Source organism: Morus notabilis, unplaced genomic scaffold (assembly GCF_000414095.1).
Source record: "Morus notabilis unplaced genomic scaffold, ASM41409v2 Scaffold1077, whole genome shotgun sequence".
In the NCBI taxonomy this organism is placed as follows: Eukaryota; Viridiplantae; Streptophyta; class Magnoliopsida; order Rosales; family Moraceae; genus Morus; species Morus notabilis.
The window spans coordinates 8,276-31,647 of record NW_010362194.1 but is presented as its reverse complement, the minus strand read 5'-3'; the positions used below and the strand labels follow the sequence as shown (position 1 = coordinate 31,647).

The 23,372-nt window shown below is 33.1% G+C and overlaps 2 protein-coding genes across 2 annotated transcripts; one reads left to right on the top strand and one right to left on the bottom strand.

The window, feature by feature from the left end:
• Nucleotides 1–5,437: 5,437 nt before the first annotated feature.
• LOC21385768 lies at nt 5,438–6,450 on the top strand. Its single transcript, XM_010101281.2, has one exon. It carries the CDS (start codon nt 5,627–5,629, stop codon nt 6,344–6,346), a length of 720 nt encoding a protein of 239 aa, XP_010099583.1. The 5' UTR covers nt 5,438–5,626; the 3' UTR covers nt 6,347–6,450.
• Nucleotides 6,451–19,612: 13,162 nt separating this feature from the next.
• Nucleotides 19,613–22,519, bottom strand: LOC21385766 (indole-3-pyruvate monooxygenase YUCCA2). The gene is made up of 4 exons (XM_010101279.1): nt 21,821–22,519; nt 20,495–20,743; nt 20,190–20,312; nt 19,613–19,879 (listed from the first exon to the last, which is right to left on the bottom strand). Exons 1-4 carry the CDS (start codon nt 22,517–22,519, stop codon nt 19,613–19,615), a joined length of 1,338 nt encoding a protein of 445 aa, XP_010099581.1.
• Nucleotides 22,520–23,372: the final 853 nt, after the last annotated feature.

Sequence of the window (23,372 nt, the reverse complement as noted above, 5' to 3'; positions counted from 1 at the left end):
AATCCCTTTTGTAACATCAGACTTTGGGGACCAAAACCAGAATGTGGGCATTAATTTTACTGCTCTGCATTACTACTTGGCTATATATATATGTGTGTGTATGCATATATATATATATATATATATATATATAGTCTCTGTATTGACAGCTATTTGACATGCATATAGGATCTGGGATTGGAAGAGAGATGTGCATGGCTTGTTTATCTTTTCTGAGGTGGTAAGTGGGCTATTATTTTGTAACAATCCAGGACGTCACTTTTAAGGTGGATTGAATTGATGACAAGGTTTTTTTTTGTTTTTGTTTTTGTTTTTTTTTTTTTTGGTGTTGCAGTGAGTATTAATTATGATGGTTTAATTGGGATGTTGCGATTTTAAAAGAATGTCTGGTGCTAATGGCAGTGATGTTTTTGTAGGGTGTGTGATGCTGTGTTTGTGTTGTTTGCTCTGAGGTCTAACGTCTTCATTTATTGAATCGCATTTTTTGGGTTCTTGAGCCCCTTCCCATCTCCATCTTTCCCTTTCTTTCTGCCTTTTAGTTTTGCACGTTTTTCCAAGTGAGTTAGCTAGCTAGTTAGAGATTTGGTTCGTAGTTTTGGGCTTGTTCGTTGGAGGAGGAGAAATGGGACGGAGCAAGTCTGAAGCTGGCCCATACTGAGTACTTGGTCTTGGTTGGGCCATGTATTTACTTGCTGCTGAGATGAAATAGCAACACTATTTTTTGAGGTAATATATAAATATGAGAAATAGTAGAAAATAGGTCAATATGAAAAGTTTAAGAAAGTATATAGGTTAATTTTTAGTTATAAAAATTAATAGGTCATAACTTGTCAAGTTATGGTTCATAATCAAATAAGTTATGGACAAACTTGTCAAGTTATGGTTCACAACCAGATAAATTATGGACAATTATGGACAGTAACTTGTCAAGTTATGGTTCATAACCAGACAAGTTATGGACGAAAACATTAATTTGGCCTATTTATTAACTTATGTAAACTATTGGCCTATTAATTTTAATTCATTTTCCCTCTTTCTCCCTATAAATATTTGGATTCATTCAATCCCTTTTTTTTTTTTGGCTTTTAATCAATTGATGTGGTTGAGTTTATCATTTTTTTTTTGTTTTTTTTTTTGTTTTTTTGTTTTTTTTTTTAAACTTTGCTAAGAAGATTAAGTTTATCATTGTCTCTTTTTTTTTAAACGATTAATTTCATCATTTGTGAGTATGGATCTTGATATCAATATACCCACAATTGTTCCTCCAACATGAATCAATGATTGTCGTTAAATAACTCAATGCTGTATATTAAGCTGCTAGTTCATCATCATCATACACGTACATATCATATCATATATTATGCAGGGCACGAGTCACCTCCCATTTTTTATTATTTGAGATCTTACAACAAATTTTACATTTTAAAATGCACCCCGCAGTTCAATTTCAATCGTGAATCTTGAATTATTTTTCAAGTACTTTAGTTGATAACTTTTATTTCAACAGTTCAAGACTTTTTTGTTTTTCAAAGCCATCATCTAGTATCTTAGATTTGGATTGTTTTTGAAAAATGTAGCATAGTTTTCACCAGAATGTTGTGTTGGGGTGTGACAAGTCTTAAGAAGAAAGAATCTTGAGCCGTACGCAAGGGCCGGCTAGGGTTTCACTCATTGTGTTTTCCAATTTCCATTTGAGGGAGACTGGTTCCAACCCTAAAGGACTCGTGGCACTTTCTGTGTTAGGTTTATAAGTTTTGTCACAAATAGAGTAAGTACTACAACTAGGGATGTCTCTATCTGTTTAGACCTAGCCGCTCTCTAGTCACCCTCAACTGATTTCATTACTTTGTTCTCACTCTCTCTCTCTCTCTCTCTCTCTCTCTCTCTCTCTCTCTCTCTCTCTCTCTCTCTCTCTCTCTCTCTCTCTCTCTCTCTCTCTCTCTCTCTCTCTCTCTCTCTCTCTCTCTACGTATATACCCTATTTGGCACTCACAGCTGTGAGGGCTATATCTATGGTGACCTAAATTTATACCACCTAATCACGAGGCCAATGCATAAACTTGACATTTGACAAATATTCTCTCTCAACAAGGAAAAAAAAAAAAATTACAGACACACAAAAATATCATAATGCCCATCATCATCGTGAAAACAGTCACTCAATAATTAATCTAGCGGGGATTGAACTTGGAGAAAAATGTAGCATCTCTGTGTGTGTGTATATGTGTGTGTGTTTGTATATATATATATATATAATGTGAGCTAGTGTGTGTGTATATATGTATGTATTTACGTGTCATATCCTTTAACAAATGAAATGCACGTTATTTTTTCTTTATTTATAAACTGGAAGTTTGTATGATATGATATGATATGTGGAAAAAGCGTACGAGGGAAATGCAACTAATTAACATCTTGAAGGATCAGCTATGCATGATTGGATAAGCTAGAGATGATCTAATGTTACTTGTTAAATTGATTTTTTTTTTTTGTATATTCAATTTTATCATACACTATTATCCCAATTTTTAACACCAACTTACATGAAATCTGAGCTATCATTATTCTAAAGGTAAGTTTTAAAAATTTGGTTATATAATTGGTTGATATTAAAAAGTAACCATCAAAAAACAACAAATCATATACTATTTAAGTTGATATTGAAAAATGGATTGAAATACTGTTTTCAAAATTAAAGAGATTATCTCTTGTACTCTTCTAATAAAATAATTCCATCTTGTGTTTTTCTTTTTTCAAAAAGGAAAAATTGAATTACAAATTAGAGAAATATGAGCAGTAATACTAATACAAATGGTTTAACTGGTACCATCGATAAAATAGAATGAAACGCGCAAACGCATGTCAGGTCTCGAAATTTAAAAATGAAATAGGCACGCCAACAAATATATGACACATTCAACAAAATCACTATAATTGATAGAAAAAGCCCGACTGATAGAGATTGATATCTATATCATTTAGGCAACTTACAACACCGTAAAAAAGCAATTCTAGTAGACTAAACAAATAGTTTACATTGAAGGATGTGGAAACCACATTTTATTACCTAATAAAATAAAATAAAAAAACAACCGAACATGTAGCGAAAACCCAAATGTACGGTGGAATTGACCATGCCATTATGATACAAACATAAAAACAAGCAAAATTCGTAAGCCACAAGAGTAACGCTTCCAATGATAAGGCCAGCATTAAGATCGAATAGTGTAGAACAACCAACAAAAGAAGGGTAGGAGGTAGCCACTAACAGATCAACAACCAAACAACGCACGGTGGAAATGCGCCACCAGTGCCGTTCACCACCATGGCCAAGTGCCCCACCAGAAAAACCGTGACACTAGCTGAGCAGACAAAAAACCCTAATTTACAAACCCAAAGAATCGTACAGACGCTCCTAGAAGCGAACACCATCTAATCGAGAACCCATATTGCTCCACCCGTAGTATTAGTCAACATAAAACTTTTTTTAAATTATAATTATCTTCAAATGCAAGAAAAATGAAGATTAAAGTTACTGCTCTTGGAATATCTTTCTCAAAGAATCATAATTTCAATTAGAATAGTTGTGTCTTTTCGTACAACTAATTTTGCATAAGTCTAACATTAAGGGTGGATATTTGTAATTAGAAATACACAATAGCAAATTTTGCACAATTCATTCTTTTTTGATATGTTCTGTAATAAGCTATCTTCATGACCCAATGTAAATTTCAATAAGACTAAAATTGTACTTGCCTTAGCTAGACAGCAGGCAGGCTGGTGAAACAGCACTATATTTCTCAAGTTTCTTTTTTATTCCTTTTCTTTTCCTTTTTGTCTTTGCATTCTTTGTGTTTTATAGCTATTGACTGGAGGACTTAAGTTTGAAAGATGCATGCTTTTAGTGGACTGGCACATGGGTTGTTTATAAAGAACCGTACAAGACTTTTTTTTTTTTTTTTTTGGGTTTTAATTTTCTCATACCATATAAATTCCCATGACCTCGAATATAGCATTGGGATGTCGACTTAGTTATACAAACCAAAAGAAAAGAAAATACCAACGCTACTTAACATTCTGGCCTCCAAATATTAGGGGCCCGTTTAGTTCGCTGATTCGAGTTGAGATGTGACTTTATGTGAGAGTTTTTTACTGTAGCAAAAAAATTAGATGTAATTGTTTCTAAGAATTTTTTACAATAGCAAAACTCGAATCGGTGAAATGAACGTGGCCTAAAAATGCCAAGATGATCAGTGCTCCAAACCTTCAGACTTATATCACTCTCCCGATGCCAATCCACCCCTTTTGTTGCTCCGCGCTGCACACCATCACCGGCGACCAAGAAACCCATGTAGGAATTTTATATATGGACTTGGTCCATTTTCGGTGGGTGACATAGACAATATTTAATTCATCTATTATACCGTATCAATTAAAATGTGACGTTAACTAAAATACTATGTAATATGAATTTAAGAAGCATGTTAAAATTGATATGACATAATATTAATAAAAAGATGCGAAAATAAAAGTCATAACAAAAAAAATGTGAGCCGAATATACCAAACGAATTAATAACCAGTACAAATTGACTTTGCATCGCATTACTGGTGAACGGTCTTTTGTTTGGCTTATTAGACCACATATTCAGAGTTCCTCAATAATGCAAATCTAGTCAATGCGTGATTCAAGGGATTATAAGTTTGACATGACAGTAAAGTGGCTTATCACACAACCAATGTCTAGCCAAATTAAATATAAAAACAGAGAAAAGAAACAAATTAAGATAATTAATCATTGTTGTCTTGTATTAACTTGAGATTTGGACTTAAATTGATCATCGTAGCAAGAACTTCACTATCCTTTTCTTTCACATATTCATTTTAGTATCTCTATCCAACTTGATTAAGACTTTATATAGTCTACTGCACCTTGAAAAAATACGTATTATATTTGTATATAACAAGAACTGATCAAGAAGTAAGCTTACCATGTAAATATATATATACACACATATATATATATATATATATGTATTATTTATATAAAGAAAGCATAAAGCAAAAAAACCAACGTTTTTAAGATTAGCTAGCCCATCATCGAGATACTAAAATCTAACAACCACACCACCCGCTCCTTTCATTCTCCTAAAGAGACTACACGCGACCAACTCCACCTTCTAAAGTAAAAGCAACGAAACCCATCAATCTTATCAATATATATTCTCAAAGCACTAGTGATCACTATAACTCGATTAGATATATATAGATATATATATATATTTTCTCTCTCATGATTTTTATATATCTTATAATGCGAGAGAGAGAGAGAGAGAGAGAGAATTAATTAAGGGACCCGTTGGGGAAGCAGAGATAGAATAAAGGAGCGTGTGAAGACAAAGAAAAAAATGATCAAAGGCAAAAGAGAGGTACGTTCTTTCTCCATTAGAAAGTTAAACAAACCTTCCATTTTGGCTCCTCAACGCGTCTTTTTGTTGTATAAGAATCCTCACTGATCATAGAATAATTCGAAAACTATCCCACGGAAGAGATTTCTTTTGTCTTCTTTTCCACAAAATTATTGAAAGAAGCCAACAACTGCTCTCACTTAACTCACGCCAATAATAATGCTGCTCAGAAACTCCATTTCTAATACTAGGAAGTTCTTCCAAAGAACCCTAGGAAGCTTGAAATCTTTCTTCTCCGGCGGTTCGTACCAAAAGCTCCCAAAATCACCTGTTCCCAACAGTATTATTTCCTACAACACTACCAATGTTACTAGTGCCCTAGACATGAATATCCAATGGGGTTCCGGTGATATTGATCCAAAGTCGAGTAAGAGAATAAACAAGACGAAAATCATGTTTCCATCCACCCAAGGAGATCATGATAAACAAGATGGTGATGATTATCGTGATCTTGTCCAACGTAGGAACAAGTTTTCGGTACTAAACTCGAGTGCTATGACTACTAGTCCGGTGAAGAAGAAGAAGATCAAGAAGAACGAGAATATGATGGAAAGAAGACATGATCAAGCCTATCCAAGTAAAGTGGTGATTGTGAAGAGAAAAGAAGATTGTTCTGAAGAGGGAAATACAAGGAATTTTGCCTTGTTGGAGAAAAGGCTTAAAGAGCTGGAGATGTTGGACCTGAGCAATGTGGATCATGTTTTGGACATTGAAGAGGTTCTTCATTACTATTCTCGTCTCACTTGCCCTGCTTATCTTGAAATTGTGGACACGTTTTTCATGGAAATATTTGCTGAGTTTTTTGGTTCTAATTCCACACCTGTTCGTAGCATCAATTCAAGGCTGAGATCACCAAGGTCAGTGATGATCAAGTCATAGAGAAAATTATTGGAACACAATTAAATTTATTGTACTAGTAAATTCTTCTTGATCTTGCATATTTGAATCCCTTCTTTAATTTAATTTTTTGTTTCTTAAATTGGTTGCGCATATATTGAGTTCGCTTTGATCACCATTTATTTGTTTCTCTTTTTTTTTTTTATTTATTTATTAACATTTGGTTTTGGGCCGAGTGTGTATGAATAATATTTTAGAGAAAGGAGACAAATAATTTTTAGAGTGCATGAATTAAATTTTTTTTTTTTAATTAACATTTGTTTTTGGGCCGAGTGTGTATGAATAATATTTTAAAGAAAAGAGACAAATACTTTTTAAAGTGTATGAATCTAAATTTTTATAACTATTCTTGATTAATTTTCTTTTTAGATTATATATGGACGTGTATATAGAACTGCAGGTTGTTCTTATGCTTAAACTGAAATGGATCAGAAAATCATGTAGCTTTATTTGCAGGGCACAGGGAAAAGGTTGTTGGAAAAGAAACGCTGCCAAATTATGTATTTTGTCCAATTCGCTATCCGAATTATTGCTGGTGTAGATAGTACAGTATATTAATTTGTCTGATCATTTATTAATGGGAATTAGAAAATTTGTTAATTATCATTGTGGTAAAACCTCGGATCAATTTATCCTAAGAATCTTCTAAGTAATTAATTTTCATTAATGGCCTACGAGAATATACATTTGTCTCACTTTGATATCCGACATTTATTGTTAGAAATCTAACTACCCTTATGTTTATAAAATATATAGTTTTGTACAGTTTCAACTATCAGTTAAAAAAATGTATATTTCACAAAAAAAAAAAAGTATATTTCGAGGCATAATGTAACACAATGATGAAAGACTTAAAAAGGTAAAATGGTATTAGAAAAAGCATATCTAAAAAAAATTTTCTAATAGAAAAAAGGTATGGGCTGGGAGAACAATCGCGTTTGTATTTCATATCTTGTTTCTTTTTTTTTCAAATATGCATTTTATCTTTCTCACATTTCATATTATTCATATTAGATTCTTTTTGAAAATTGACAATTTATTAATAAATGAGCCGATACTATATTTTAGAAATAAAAACGTTATTAGACCTTTAAAAGTGAATGTCGCTGGCTAAAATGAGATGAGTACGTAACCTCAAACGTCAAGAGTCAATAACCAAAAAAAAGAAAAAAAGTACGAACCACATATATACAACCATGACAAGGGTCTGAGAAAGAGGTTCCTGCAGTGCATTATGAGAATAGAGTGTTACTTATTTCTTCTTCGTGGAAAATTAAGTGGACATTTGGTTTATAGATTCAAAACTATTTTTAGTTCATGTGTATTTTTTTTTAAGAAAAAATACTTTAACGAATCATAATCTATTATTCAAATTTTGTAGAGACCGGAGACAATTTTGTTCTCTTCCCTAATGCATGCTATACCCCAATTTGACTTGCATATTCATCTTCGGGCTGTGTTCAAGGGTTTAAGCTACCCACGTAGCCTATTCCCAACGACTTGGCCCAGGAGCTGATTCTAGGCCCATCAATTATATGGACAACAAGAGAAATGCGTTTATAGGAATGGTACTGATGCGTTTAGAACTCATTTTAAAATAATTTTATTTTTTATATAAAAATAAAAATGAAAATATTTTTAATTTTAGACAGAAATTATTTTTAAAAATACTTTTGGTAATTTTATCAAGAGATTATTTTCAGTGTAAGAAAACCCATTAATGTCTCTCTTTCTTTCTCTCCTCAAGAGAGAAGAAAACGAAAACAAAAAATGAAAAATGACTAAAAGTCATATTTCATTTCTCTCTCATTTTACACTAAACTAAAAAATTGTTTCCATTTTTATTTTTTGTCTTTATTGTGCTAAACGCCGTTTTAAAAACGTTTTTATTTTTTCTTTTTCGAAAAACGTGAAAAATAAAAATGGGATCAATTCTAAAAACGGCCAATATATCTTTCGTTTTTTTAAAAAAAAGATCTGAACCTAGTTTACACATAAATATAGTACAAGTGAATAACTAAACTTCAAAAAGCAACATCCAACCTAAATTATACCCAATTATAACGTTTCATAATGAATGAATTAGAGGAATATCTCTTTCAGAGAGTTGACATTCGATTATCTAACTTCGCGTATAGGCTTAATTTATACATAAATGTGGTGCAGATATATAGCTAGACTTCATAAATAGAATTTCACTTAGTTTATAGAATTACAGCATTAGATTGGTCCCATGAGTTCACAAGTTGTTGAATATTTATTGCATAACGTGTCATTCACTAGATGAATATAGCTCATCTACTAGATTCGGTCGCTAAAATCTAAAATTTTTCATAAAACTCCTTTTGAAATTCATTTCACCAAAATTAATTCAATTAGTATAAAAACCATCTCTATTATTTTTGGTATCCTGATTACGCATTGTGATGAATGCATGATTTTATTTGGATATTATATTGATATAATCTTTGTCGGTGATGGTTCCATAAAAATTTGATTGTATTTTTAAACCATAATTTTCCTACTAGTTCTATATTACTTTCTAGAAATTCCATACGCGCGCTGAAAACGACTTAAGTTTCCCTTGTAATTATAATATGAATATGAAGATCATGAAGTCGGAGATTTCTAAAACAACATGGAAGCTGACGTCAAATCCAATTAATTTACATTATTTTTGCTATATCTTCTACAACTATTATGCGTTTTGTAAAATATTTTGTGCATGATGCGCATAATTAGATCCCGTTTATTTTATCGATTCGAATTTTATTACAATAAAAAACTCTCAGAAACAGTTACATTTAATTTTTTTACTACAGTAAAAAATTTTCACATAAAATTACATCTCAATTCAAATTAAAAACTTGAATTAACGAATTAAACGGCTCTTAGAATCCGCCAAAGCCCATGCCCTTTACATATGGCCCCAGGGGACATAAGCCTTGCCCACACACTACCAAGCAGCCAACCCGTGCATCCAGTGCATGGATTAAATATATATATATATATATTTTTTTTGGGAACTCGCCTAATGCAAAAAAAAAAAAAAAAATGATTTGTGAAATTTAATCTGGAAGGCAAATTCGATTTGGAAACTTCAATTTTGAAAAAGTTTTTGAAAATTCGTTAAATTAAATTTATGAAACTTAAATTTGGAAAGGTGAACTCTTCAAATATAAACCTAAATTTGAAAGTTTATCAAAATATCCAAACTTAGAATTCAAAATTTTGGTATCTTTTTCATCATTATAGCTTTATAATAAAATTATATGAATGAAATTAAAGATGGTATTGTTATTATACATATGATTTTAAATGGCTTTATAATAAAATGATCACTAGTATATTTGGACATCTGACTTTATTAGCTTTCTTCAAAGCCCATGGGCCCATTTAAACATCTGTCCTTTTTGTTTTCTTATTATTAATGGGTGTTGGAAGGAAATAACACATTTAGGAGAGTAATTAAAATCAATAGCAGATATTAAGGGATGTTTAGTAAATATCATAAAAGTTTAAATATTTTTTTTTTTTTATATAAATGCATTATAAAAAATGTCCCTAAAAACAAAATTTTCAATTCTCAACCACTCTCTCCCCTCTCTCACTCTATGTTACTTTCTTTATGTCGTTTTCTCTCCCCCTGGCCCTCCCTCTCCTTTGCACCCATCTCTGCTCGATCGCCGTCTCTCTCTCCTCGCTGCCCTCTCTTTCTGTCTCCGCCGCTCTCTTGCTCTTCCTCCTAGTGATCTCCCAAGTCCCACCTGCAGATGCCAACGCCGTCTCCGGCTTCGTTCCACCGCCACCGGCTTCACGATTCTGATATGCTACTCGTGGTTCCAAGGAGAGAAAGAAGATGAAGGAGGAGAGGGGGGTATTTCTGATGGAGGGCATTTTCGGACTTTTCAAATCGTTTTTCAAAATCTGATATTTTTTCATCCAATTTCTTCAACTGACATTTGCTTCTTTCACTTTTAAAAAACTGTTATTCTCTAATACTTTCGTCTATATTTAAATGACAATTGTTTATATGTAGTGACGTAAGTAATATTTTTTTTACTATTTTGAGTAGTAATTTTTGTTTTATTTTTTTGATAGTTTTTGTAAAAATGGAGCATTAGTAGTTTTTTACACATTATGTATCAAAATTTATCTATTTTATATATTTTTTTAATATAATATGATTTTGATAAAATATAATGGTTAAAAATTAAAATTACTGGTAGGACGGACTACGGAGAAACTTTCTTTTTTCTTTTTAGTTTTCGAAGTGGACATGCAGGAAAAACACTAGAACGTTTGACCTAAACCCACGGCTGCCTGACAATTCCACCAAAAAAAGAAGGGTTGAATGTTCATATACTCGTGCCGTGCGCTAAAAGATCTCAAGGCATGCGAGCTTCAAATAGTTTGGGATCTAAATCATTTTGTGTTATATTCTCTGCATAGTAATGCCAATAATATTTCCATATATGAGAATCTGTAATACTGCAAAAGAAGTATTGTGCGCACTTCAAGGAAAACTAAGTACATAGTTGCCAATATTGTCAAATCAGTACCGCATATATAAAGAATATTGGTCCTATATAAATGGCATGATTTGTCTTCAATTATCTTGCTAGCTGCTAAAGGGAAAAAAAAAAAAAAAAAAAAAAAAGGAGGCATAGCCGCTTATATAATCACACACACACGATTTGGATGGATGCAGAAAAATGACTAATTTTTCCAATATTTCACATATAGTTCAGATAAACTAGTAGGTAGAAATCAATTAAGAAGGAAAATACAAGAAAAAGTTGCCTGTAACTATATGGAGAATCCATTACAAGATCAGCTAAAAATTCATACTCCAATCACATTCATCATTTTCCTGAGTCCACCCCAATATTCATATAATCAGAAAATGATAAATATATGCCCAATATTCCAGATAGAGTTAATTAAGATAAGCTACTAGGCGTTAATTAAGAAGAAAAAAGAGAATAATAGGGTCAGCTGTCACTATAGGGAGAAGTCAATTTCAAGAGCTATATTTTATACTCCATAATTGTTCAAAAAGAGCTTCCCTAATGAGCTATCATTATTGTGGTCCAATTGTATTAACACAAGTTTTGTACGGCCTCCTTTTTTTTAATGTGAACACAATCTCTTTCCTTTTCCCCCTCCTCCCTTTCAACGCCATGCTTGGCTTGACTGATATATATTACTGACTGCGACTATATGGTGTCCAATTATTCACAAGTGAGGTGTACTAGTACTACTGAACAATGTTACAGAGATTTTTTTTTTTTTTTTTTTTTTGGGTATTTTTCAAGGCTCCGTAGTCTATTTTCTAAGTGACCCTATAAAGTTTCGTTCAATACTAATCTTATTGAAATTGAAATGAAAGCATCTCCCAATCATGTAAATGATAAGAATGGGATATATACTTTGTGGATGATTTTGATGGTTGAAGTTATATATATAATATATATATATTGCTTGATAATTTTGTCCTATAGCTAGGGAAGAAAGTACAAGAAATCAAAAGTGGTGGTGCACTAAAATTCCAACACTATTGAGAGTGCAATTCCTATTTCATCCTCTCCAACTATCAAGATGAGTGCCGCTGGAATCTTAATAACATGGAAGGGAAAAAAATTGTTTTGATGAGGATCTTTGTATCAGTCTTTGGACTATGTCCAAATCTTTAAGGTCAGAGAAGATTCCCATTGAGATTCCAAGAAGATGGGGATAAAATATGCCACTAGAAAAGCAACCAAATTATGAGTTGGCTTGCAGTCTTCCCTTTTAGCAAGCAAATGTGGCTCTATTCAAAATTTTATTACTATTTCTAATTTGATGTGATCTCATAGGTTCTAATACTATAGTTATTCCTTTTTTTACATTATTTTTATTTTGATGTGAATGACTATTAGGTCAGACGACATAAGGTAAGGTTTGAAAGTGCGTGAGTTCGATCCTACAAACTTGTTTCAAAAACAATATTTATTATTTTGAAAAAGGCTAAAAGAGTACTCTTCTTTAGACCATGATCTGGCCTTGCTTTTTTAAAAATGAAAAAGCTAGGGGAGATAAAAAGCCATCTTTTACTTGGTGCTCTCTCAAGAGGTAGCCCTGATAAAATTAGGATAAGATAAAGGATGTGGTATGCAGGAATACATCCATATACATTCATAGACACACAATATACATTAGTATAATTAATCTAGACTATTTATTATATAATGTTCATGACTTTAATTTTCAAGGGTCGACTACCTTTAGTATAGTAGTATACTTAAGAGCCATAATGAAACAAAGATAGATTTTCGATGGGGCCGCTCTTTGACGGGAACACCGTTGATCATGAGCTTTCTTATAGCAGTTTTCTTCATGGAATATTATATATATATATATATATATATTTATGTATGTATATCGTTAAATCACCAATTAGTTTTCAAACGCATGCAAAATTATATATGTCGGTCGTTTTGAAGAAAAATATGGTCATTAATATCTTTCCACGTCCTTGACATTAACACAGAGAGAGAGAGAGAGAGAGAGAGAGAGAGATTTTTACCAAATATTGAGAAAGTGAAAGTTTCTTTTACCGCTAATTTGTCACTTTAGAATCGCATAGCATGTGGGGAGAGAGACATGAGAGAAGAAAAAGGGTATGATTGAAGAAGACAAATTGCAAGTTGGTGGTGGAAGTGGTCCTGCAGCCAATAGAAGTCTATGAGAGAGAGAGAGAGAGAAGCTGTTCATCAAGCGAAGGAAGCGAATGTGTGCGCAAAAGTGAATAGTAAACATCGCTGAATTCCTCACAACTGTATACATACATATATATATATATATAGCTGTGACAATATTATATATAGGTCTGATATCTCTGCCCTAGCTAATGCGTCTGACGACTCGTCGTGTTCTAGCTCACACGCTCTCTCAGGCCTGCATGTCTTGCCCTTTTCATCATCTACGTAATAAGTGACACTAGTCATACACACAAACATATGAATATATATAATACATATCTAATATATATTTTTTCATGCCAGCTAGCCTAATATATATTAACACGAGAAATTATGCAATACACCAAATGTATCACGTCATATTATTTATGTGGTACACTCATTTAATGAGATTATATTATTTGGACATTTTTATCTATATTGGTTTTTCACTTTTATTTTTCTCTCTCCTAATAGGTATTTACATTGATTATTGAGTCAAAATGCACTTATTATTCTACCTAATTTTTTTATTTTAATGACCTATTAAGAAAGAGAAAAATAAAAGTGAAAAGCTGATATAAACAAAATGTCCAAATAGTATAATCTCATTAAACGGATGTACCACATAAGTAATATGATGTGATACATTCGGTGTATTGAATAATCAATCTATTAACACATGGCCTTTTTCACAAGTTGCTGGGGTATATATAATATGCTTAATTCCTACGTTGATTATCATGAGCCTTTTTTGCTAATCATATTCCTGTTTGTTTGTTCAATCGTGGTTGCCTGGCCCGCCATATCTCTTCAATATAGCTAGCTACTAAACGCAGAATATATTAATGTTGCCACATTAATTTCTACGGTACCCGGCTTATATAGGACTCTCGGCAGCCATTGAAAGTTTCCAAGTTTAATTCTTCATATATATATATATATATATATAGTTTGACGGGACTGTCCATTTCAAGTTCTTAATTGATATGGTCCTATATATGGATTCGAAATAGTGACACACATTAACTAGTAGCTCGAAAATAGACACTTATCAATTGTAGGATCTAGATCTTTTGTCTAATTTTGACATTTTATTTGCTATCTAACTAATTATATTATGTTACATTGAGTAAAAATTTAAACTCCTTTTTAATTAACAATTTTTATGTTTATTATGAGATAATATTGCATGATATAATTGGTTAAACACTAATTAGATACTAAAAATTAAACAAAAAATCTACATCCTCAATTGTAACTGTCCAAAGCACTCCTCTCATTGCTCTTTCTATTTTTTAGCCAAGTTTTCGTTCTTTAATTTTTTTTTTCTGAGAAAGAGTTTGTGTGTATATATGTACGTATAAAATGTTGATTAATAAACTCAAAACATTTAAAAAGGGTAGGGACTGCAAAGTCCTACAGCGACTCAAGCAAATACATAATTAATCATCATGCTTACTTTTTCCTTAATGATGTGGGCCTAAACAATACTAATCTGATGCCAATACTCTTGACACCAGTAAATTGTACTAGGGAACGGAAATTTTAGAACGATCAGGGAAAGAAAGCAAAAAATCCAATAATGTTCGTAATTTGTTGGCTTTAATTTAAATTCATGTTTATTTTAGGAAAACTGTCTTGTGACTTGAGGAAAGTTAGAACTACATTTGTTAGATCTGATTTTACGTCTGGTATTTCAAATGATGTTGGAACACTATCTGAAACACGGCTTAATTAATTAAAATCAGGTTAATTACGTTCAGTTGGCCGAGCAGAATAAAGTGCAGAAAAGTAAAGGAACACACAATATGGTATCTCAGTTCGGTACAAACACGTACATATGCGGGACCACGCCCAGACAATAAATAGTTCACTATGTTCCAGAAATTACAGACACCGGACGGACTTATTCACTTATGGACTCCCTCCTAGACAATGATTCCGCCGTGATGAATCTCCACAGTGATTGTTTAGCGTGCACCACACGTTTTCTATTCACCTGGTAAACTCCCTTCGACCGCCAGAGCTTCCTCCCGAAAGTAACAAATCTCTCACTCGAAGAATGGTCTCAATAAAAACTCACAAGCATCTCTCTGAATATTTCTCAGTATTAAGCTCTCACATTCACAGACTTTTCTTCTGGAGATGTTCTATTAAAATCACATCCCATATACTCTGAAACAAAGCTTTTAAATAAAGTCAAGAGAATCTCATTCAAATCCACTCTCGATAAGATCTCTATTATCTCCATGATTCTCTATCCTAGATAGGCTCTAAAATATCTTCACATTATCTTCTCAATCTCCAATTCAAATTATGCAGTAAATTTTCAAATCTGAATTAATTATCCTTGTTGCAAGATAACACTTGATCTTCAAATGCCTTATATTTCATTATAGCAAGTTATATTTAGATTTTCTTTGATCAAGTCAAATTTCAAGTTCCAATCACATGTGCAGCTCAAGCTTAATCTTCTTTGTGTAGCTCACGTGAATGCATATATATATATATATATATATAAACTATTCAAATTTGAAATCTCTAATTTTGAACAACTCCTAATAATCAACTTGATCTTCATGCAAGCCACATATATATATATATATATATATATATATATATATGCCATTCAAATTTTAAATCTCCAATTTTGAACAACTCTTAACAATAATCGGATGAAGGTGAGAATTTGAATCTGAAAACAACTTGATCTTCATGCAAGTTTTATCTCCCATTTAAATTTAAATCCATATCTCCTTTATCTTCCACGTTTAAGATTCTACCTACCAATTTCAGGTTAGTCTTAATTAATTAGGACACACAAATTGTCTTCTGAAATAACATGATAGAGGAAAGTTAGAATTTGATTACCAATTTCAGCTCAGTCCTTAGGTCGCTATGGTCAATGTTGCTAGGCTAATGAGGTCGATTGTAAGAAGCTGGAAATATTATGGCCCGTTTGGTTCACATGTTTAATTTAGTAATTTTAATTCTGAATTCAAATTTTGTGAGAGAACTATTGACGAGAACTTTTTTTTATTCAATTTTTTGTGAGAGAAAATTATTGTAGCAGAATCACAATCATGATTTTAAATGCGTGAAACAAACAAGGCCCTTAATTGAGATCCGACTCTTGTGTCTCTTGTTCTTGTTTCTTTTCATGTCAATCCAATTATATATATAATGTCACATTCAAATGAAATGCTACATCAACTAAACATATCATGTCATATCAGTTAAAAGATCGTATTATTTAAAATGTTTATAAAATTAATGTGGCATCATATCATTGAAGGGATATGAAAAAAGAGATATAGATACATGTTTGAGCCAAATTTGTAGTATTTCTGAGAGTTTGTTCATATATATATTTTCTCGCAGTCATAGGTATCTATACGCTAGTTACCCATGCAAAGCTTTTATACGTAAGAGTATAATCTCTTCTCCCCTATCTTCTTCGACAGCTAATCTCATGACTCATAATACATCATTAATGCAAATGTAGCATTCTCAAGACGTGACTTTCTTTGAATTCGCAGCACAAAGAATTTGAAAAGGCTCAGAAGTAAGGACGACATAATGAATCCAACGCTAGCCTAGCTAACTTTAGCAGTTATGCATTTCATCTTAAACTAATGGCAAATGGTCCTGCGGGGCCTAAAGAAAGGTAGAATAACACAATCGGAACAGTTACTAAATAAATTTATGGACCACGCTCAATTAAGACCAGTAAATCCATCAAAATTTGGATGGTCCAAACCGATTGGCATGTGCACCATTTGAAACTAAAAATTGAGCGCTCGAGAAAGCTGAAGACGGGGTTGTGACATGTAACCTTCGCATGGATTTCACGTGATCTGGACCATTATTTATTTACGTCTCGTTTTCTCAAAGCCAAACTCAAGGTGGTTGAGAGTCATGCAACAAGTAGCTCGCTAGATATAGCTGGAAGAAGAAAAAATTATATCACCCCCTTATTGAGAAAAACCTAGCTTTTAGTCATGTGTATCATATATATATATATATATATTCATATCATGAGCCACTTCTTCACATGCAAAATTTTACTAATTGAGTGGTCAATGAATTATAATAGCTAACCTGTTATTTAGTAGATAATTTTGTGGACATGTTACGCTAAATAGCTTGCTATGCTAGCAACCACATCATCTAAAAACTTTTTTTTTTTTTGGGTAGAAAATCTGAAACATTTAATTGCGGAATTAAAATTGAGGTAGTTTACAAAGAATTACGGAAGAAAAAGGAAAGAAAAACTAAGGAAGCAGTCGGAAGCAAAAAGAATTAAGAATTAGGCTTTAAGGATGATATTATGGGATGTGATGGGGTAGGCAATTATTAGTAGGCCAACTTTGCTGGTCCTGATGAAAGGGATTTTGGAAGTAGCTAGAACCCTCAGATATTCTGATAGTGTCTCTCAGACTCTCTCTCTCAGTCTCTCTCTCTCTCTCTCTCTCTCTCTCTCTCTCTCTCTCTCTCTCTCTCTCTCTCTCTCTCTCTCTCTCTCTCTCTCTCTCTCTCTCTCTCTCTCTCTCTCTCTCTCTCTCTCTCTCTCTCTCTCTCTCTCTCTCTCTCTCTCTCTCTCTCTCTCTCTCTCTCTCTCTCTCTCTCTCTCTCTCTCTCTCTCTCTCTCTCTCTCTGTATGTAAACTTGCTGTCTCTCTTTTTTTTTTTTTTTTTGAAGGATGATCATGATGATTTGCTTAGTATGTGTGTGCTTCATCAATACCATCTGGTCGGAATATAACCCACCAACAACATATCTTACTTTTTTTCCCCCCTAACCAGCCTGATATCATGATCAGTTGCATCAATATTAATGCCATCCTCCATTTCACTTATATTATTATATTTTTTTCTCTTTAATTTTGCTACATATTTATTACGCTTAATCACTTTCATGTATAGATAGATACAAATATATATTAACTAATATTTAGTTTTGAACCACTTGGGTCCACGATTTTCTTTCCCGCCCTTGTGTTAATAATCCATATCGTTTGCTTTCTTCTTTTGCTTTCTTTTTTATGATTCATGTTATTAAGGAAAAGAAATATTTGGAATATTAAAATATTTTTCTCCCTGAATCCAAATATAGTTTCTGGAACTTCAGGTAAAGAGTATAGTAATATATTATATGCGTACGCTCCACATTATATATATGTAGTGAATCATTGATTTTAAAGGATTAATTGTATATGTAGCACACCACTCGTTGTTTATCTTTTTGTGTGATAATTTCTTTTCTTTTTCTTTTTCAACAAAAGTAGTGATATTGTAGATATATGTATGTACTAAGAAACTTATTTGAACTTTTCCATTGATTTATCTTTTTATATATATCAACGATCTCAGGCTTGAACATGACTTTATACTTCACCCATAAAATAGTCATAAATGTTTTAGACCCCATTGAAGGATTGACAAGGATGATCAAGATGTGGTGTAGATTCTATATAGTCCCAAGAAAATAATGGTGGTCCGGTGCGAGTACTAGATGAGGATAGAAAAAGGCTGAGTGATAAAGGGCATTGAGCGGATAGCAAATAATGCAAATATATTTTATATATATGTGTGCGTGTGTGTGTGTATAAATATATATTTATATATATATATCATATTTCTAAAGTAATCCATTTAATATGTAATCTGCTGGAAGATATAGAAAAGAACCTGATGAGGGCCGCTTTCATATTCATGAGACCTTTAAATGGCATAAAGGATTTTTCTTTTCTCTTCTTTTCTTTTCTCTTCTTTTCTTTCTGATTCGCTTTTTTACTTTCTATATATATTTTCCAACTTAAAAAATTTATATATGACACAAATATGGTCCCTATATTGTCAAATTTAATTTGCTGATCAGTTGAATGTTCCATGGACATATATTATTAGCTCCTATTATATACTCATAAATTGACAACTCATTCTGGCACCCAAATTGCATGTTAAATGATTACTGGGGCACTCTACTCTAATTATTGGAGATGATCACAAAATGGAGTTTTCAGTCTATTTCAAGCGCCTACACAATCTGGTGGACAGCACAACAAAATCAATACATGTTAAACAGACGGAAATATTAGAAACAATCATTTTTGTCTTTACAACGATCTGATGAAATACAACAATATGTAGTTTATAATAATATATATAGTTCCACCACACCACCTTCTAATTTTACATATTAGGGACAGAAAATTGTAAAATAAAACGAGGAAAAAAAAAACTGAAATCACTAATCCTCTCCTAGAATTTTCTAAATATAAAACTATGACAATTCTGGATGTACATGGCAAACTTGATAAAAAAAAAAAAGCCTCTCACTAATTAAAAGCCTAAAAGACTATATCCTAAGCAACTTCCCATGAGATTTTGTGATAGGCAGTTAGTAATCAAAAAACCATATTTTCCCACTAATTAATTGAATTTTCATCGTCCTACTAATTTTTTCCCCTCACCATCTTCAATATATATATATATATATATATATATATTATAATGTAAATTCATGATAATATTGTTTGTGTCGGTGGACGAGTAGTAGGAGTTCTAGTAGTGGTGGTGGTATGAAAGAGCATATTGTTGATGAAATGCGTTGTTGGGTCAGCTTTCCAGATGTGCTCAATGTCTTGTGCGATCCTCCTTGCATCAACAGACGCGCCAAGCAGGCCACGCTGAGTAAAGCCCACGGCATACAATCCGCATTCCCCTTTCCACCCGTTTGGGAACGGTTTTTGAGGCAATCCGTTTTTGTCAGAGAACATTTTCGTCTCCTGCTCACAATACAACATCAACAAATTTAAGCATATTTCACTTATGAATTGAATTACCTACCTAGAACAATTGATCACGTCATTTGTATCTATCTATCTATATACATATATATATATATAGTTATATAGTTATGTATACAAACTCGCCGTTGCATATATGAATGTTTTGTGCCTAATATTTGCATCGTAACAAATGATATTAGAACGCTTAAAATAAATTTACAAGTGGGTGTAATATATCTTCTAAGGGACGAGCTAGTATGAAAGAATTTAAAAAAGAAGAAGAAGAAGAAGAAATATCTATATATACCTTTAACCAAGTCATAACGTTACTTTTGTAGCCAGTTGCTAAAATGATGGCATCGAAGTTCTCCACTTTCCCATCGATAAACTCCACACCGTGGTGCGTTAGTCGCTTTATGGCCTTGCATACCTGCATACATATATATATATACACATATGGAAGAAACAAGAACATGATCACTTTTCTTCTCAACCATATTATTCTATTGTATATGTCACACATGCATATTAATTATAACATGTATAGTGGTGTATATATGTATGTATGTGTGTGTGTATATATATATATATATGCGAATTAATTTAGTTGACCTTGATATCTCCAGTTTTGATCTTGGCGAGTGTTCCAACGTCCAAGACAGGAGTTTTGCCGGACATGGTTTTGAGCTGGAGAGGACCAAGCTCTGGTCGAGTGAGTCCGAACTGAGAAGTGTCACCAAGCATCAAACGTGACATGAGAAGCAAAAATCGATCCACAAGACACACGGGGAACCACTTTAGTAACCACATCGATAGTCCAAAAGTTGACCTTCCAAGCATCTCTTGTGGCAAGACGTGCACCTGCACCCAACATATACATATAATAATATATAATTATTGTGTATATTCACCACAAAAAAAAAAAAAAAAAAAAGTTCTGGGTTTTTTTAACACAAAGGTTTTCTTTTTTTATTTTTTAATATTTTCTTGTTTTATGCGTGGTAGCTTAAGAAATTTGCTGGAAATGAATGATGCCCATGTTATCTTTTGATTTGTTAGAATCTGTAACACTGACTACTGCATATGATTCTTTACAGTGGAAAACTAATTGTATGCAGAGAAAAAGCACAGGTCAGTACAGTATGGTATAAGAATTTGGGCTGCTGATTGCGCATGCAAACGAATTCCGATAAAGCACAAAGATCTTTATTTTCATAGTAGCAGCTACAGAAAATTTATATAATGTAGCAAGCTAGCTATATATATAGCGGTCTTCGCCTACTTTGGCTTATATATACTACACCCCAAATATATGCACCAAACTAAGCGCCTAGCTCTATATATATATATATATATATATGTCTATCCTTCTAGTTAATCACTTTTCAAATTTCGGTTGACCTAACTTTTGATCTCCTACAAATGAGTACAAATCCTATGAATTCAATTTTAATTTACCTTCTCTTTAGAAAAAGGGTTTATATGAACTATCTCTTGTAAAACAAAAAACAAAAAAACAAAAAATAAATAAATAAAAAAAGTTAAAAGATTTGTATGCGGGTTTGAAACTTCAAACTCAATTATGATATTCTCAAAATGAAGATATAGAAAGATCAAAACACAATCCTTTTCGAATGACAAGAGAGGATAATTGACATCAGGAGCAGCTAGTACAGCTGGCACATCCCTACTTGCACTTGTTAGAAGAACAAAATAGTTCTTGAGAAGATTAAAATACACATTTTTTTTAATGAAAAAAGAGGATTACTAGCATCGGGGGCAGCTAACACATCCCAACACACGGTTGTTTAAAAACATGATGGTTGTGCTTACTCTTAGGTTTTTCCTTATATTGATCATGTGTGTGTATATAATATATAAATATATATATATATATATATGTAGTCATGAGTTGGGATCTTAGAGTTTTAAACTCACCGAGTCTCTGACCACAAGCGACGGACGAGCACTATAGTTGCAAAGATCCAAACAAACCTCCATACCTGAATTCCCACATCCAACAACCAAAACTTTCTTCCCACGGAACAACTCGCCGCTTTTATACGAACTTGTATGGACAATTTGACCACAAAATTCACTCAACCCTTCAACGTCAGGCCAAACTTCCTCAGCATTCTCTCCCGTCGCCACAACCAACCATTGGCTCACATACTCAATCTCACCCTCCGCCTTCAATCCAACCGTCTCGACCCTCCAAAGCCCGCTTCGGTGATCGAACCGAGCGCTCTCGACCGTCCGGTTGAACACCGGTTTCAGATCGAAACGCTGCACATAGTCCTTGAGATAGGTGACAAACTGTTGCTTTGTAGGGTAAGTAGGGAAATCTGAAGGGAATGGCATGAGAGGAAGCTCACAGAATTGCTTTGGGAGGTGAAGACGGAGGCGGTCGTAGGTCTTGAACTGCCACAATGAGGCTATGCAATTAGCCTTTTCGATGATCAAGCTCGGAACCCCTTTCTCCTTCAGGCAGGCGGCGGCGGCTAGCCCTGATGGTCCCGCCCCGACTATGATTGGCCCGGGAACCAATATCCGCCGCCGCCTTGGCACCGCGGACATCTTGGAGGCGAATTCGCGATCATGGACTTGTTTGCCTTCGATTTCTTTTAGATAGTCCATGAGAAGGGTCAAGGGATACAAATAAGACAAATGAAGAGTTTTGTACAGAAAACAGTTTTTGGGAAATGGGATTTTGCTATATATGTAGTTAACGAAAGGAAAGATCAAAGAACTTAGGATGACACGAAATAAAACGCAGTACTCGTGATAATTGGAACTATCTGTTCGTTTGGTTCATAGAAGTTTAAACAGCGATTCAAACCTTTTCTATTGCTAGGCTTTGGTTCATAGAAGTTTAAACATCAATTCAAACCTTTTCTATTGCTAGGCTAAGTTTTGTTTTTTTTTTTTCAGATTAGTACTAGTCAGTAGTAGTACTCAAGAGTTATGATCTTACCCGAAAAGGAGAATTTGGATCGGGTGGTGTATTGGGATTCTGAATTTCCTAGGTATGTGGGGGAATAATTTGAGGTTTTTTTTTCTTTGTTTTGGTTTGTTGAAGGAAAGAGAGGGAAGTGACACAGAGCTGAGAATTTGAAGAGTGAGGAAAATAAAGAAGTAGTTAGATGATGAGCATCATAATGGAACTGAAGTAGGATTCGATATATATGGAGGCGTGGAAGGTGGAAAACTCTGAATGTAAATTGAGTGGACCGAACACACCTCCATAGCAATAACTGCCGTTAACAAACAACAACCCTTTTTTTCTTTTTTCTTTTTTTGTTTTGTTTTTTTTTGTTTTTTTTTTTTTCTGAAATTCACCCACTAGACCAAGAGAGAGAAAGAGAACAAACATTCTATTTAGAGAACAATATAGCTATATATATTTATACTTACTCTATATATATATATATATATATATATATATACACCACACTATCTCTAGAGACAAAATAAAAAATAGAAAAAAAAA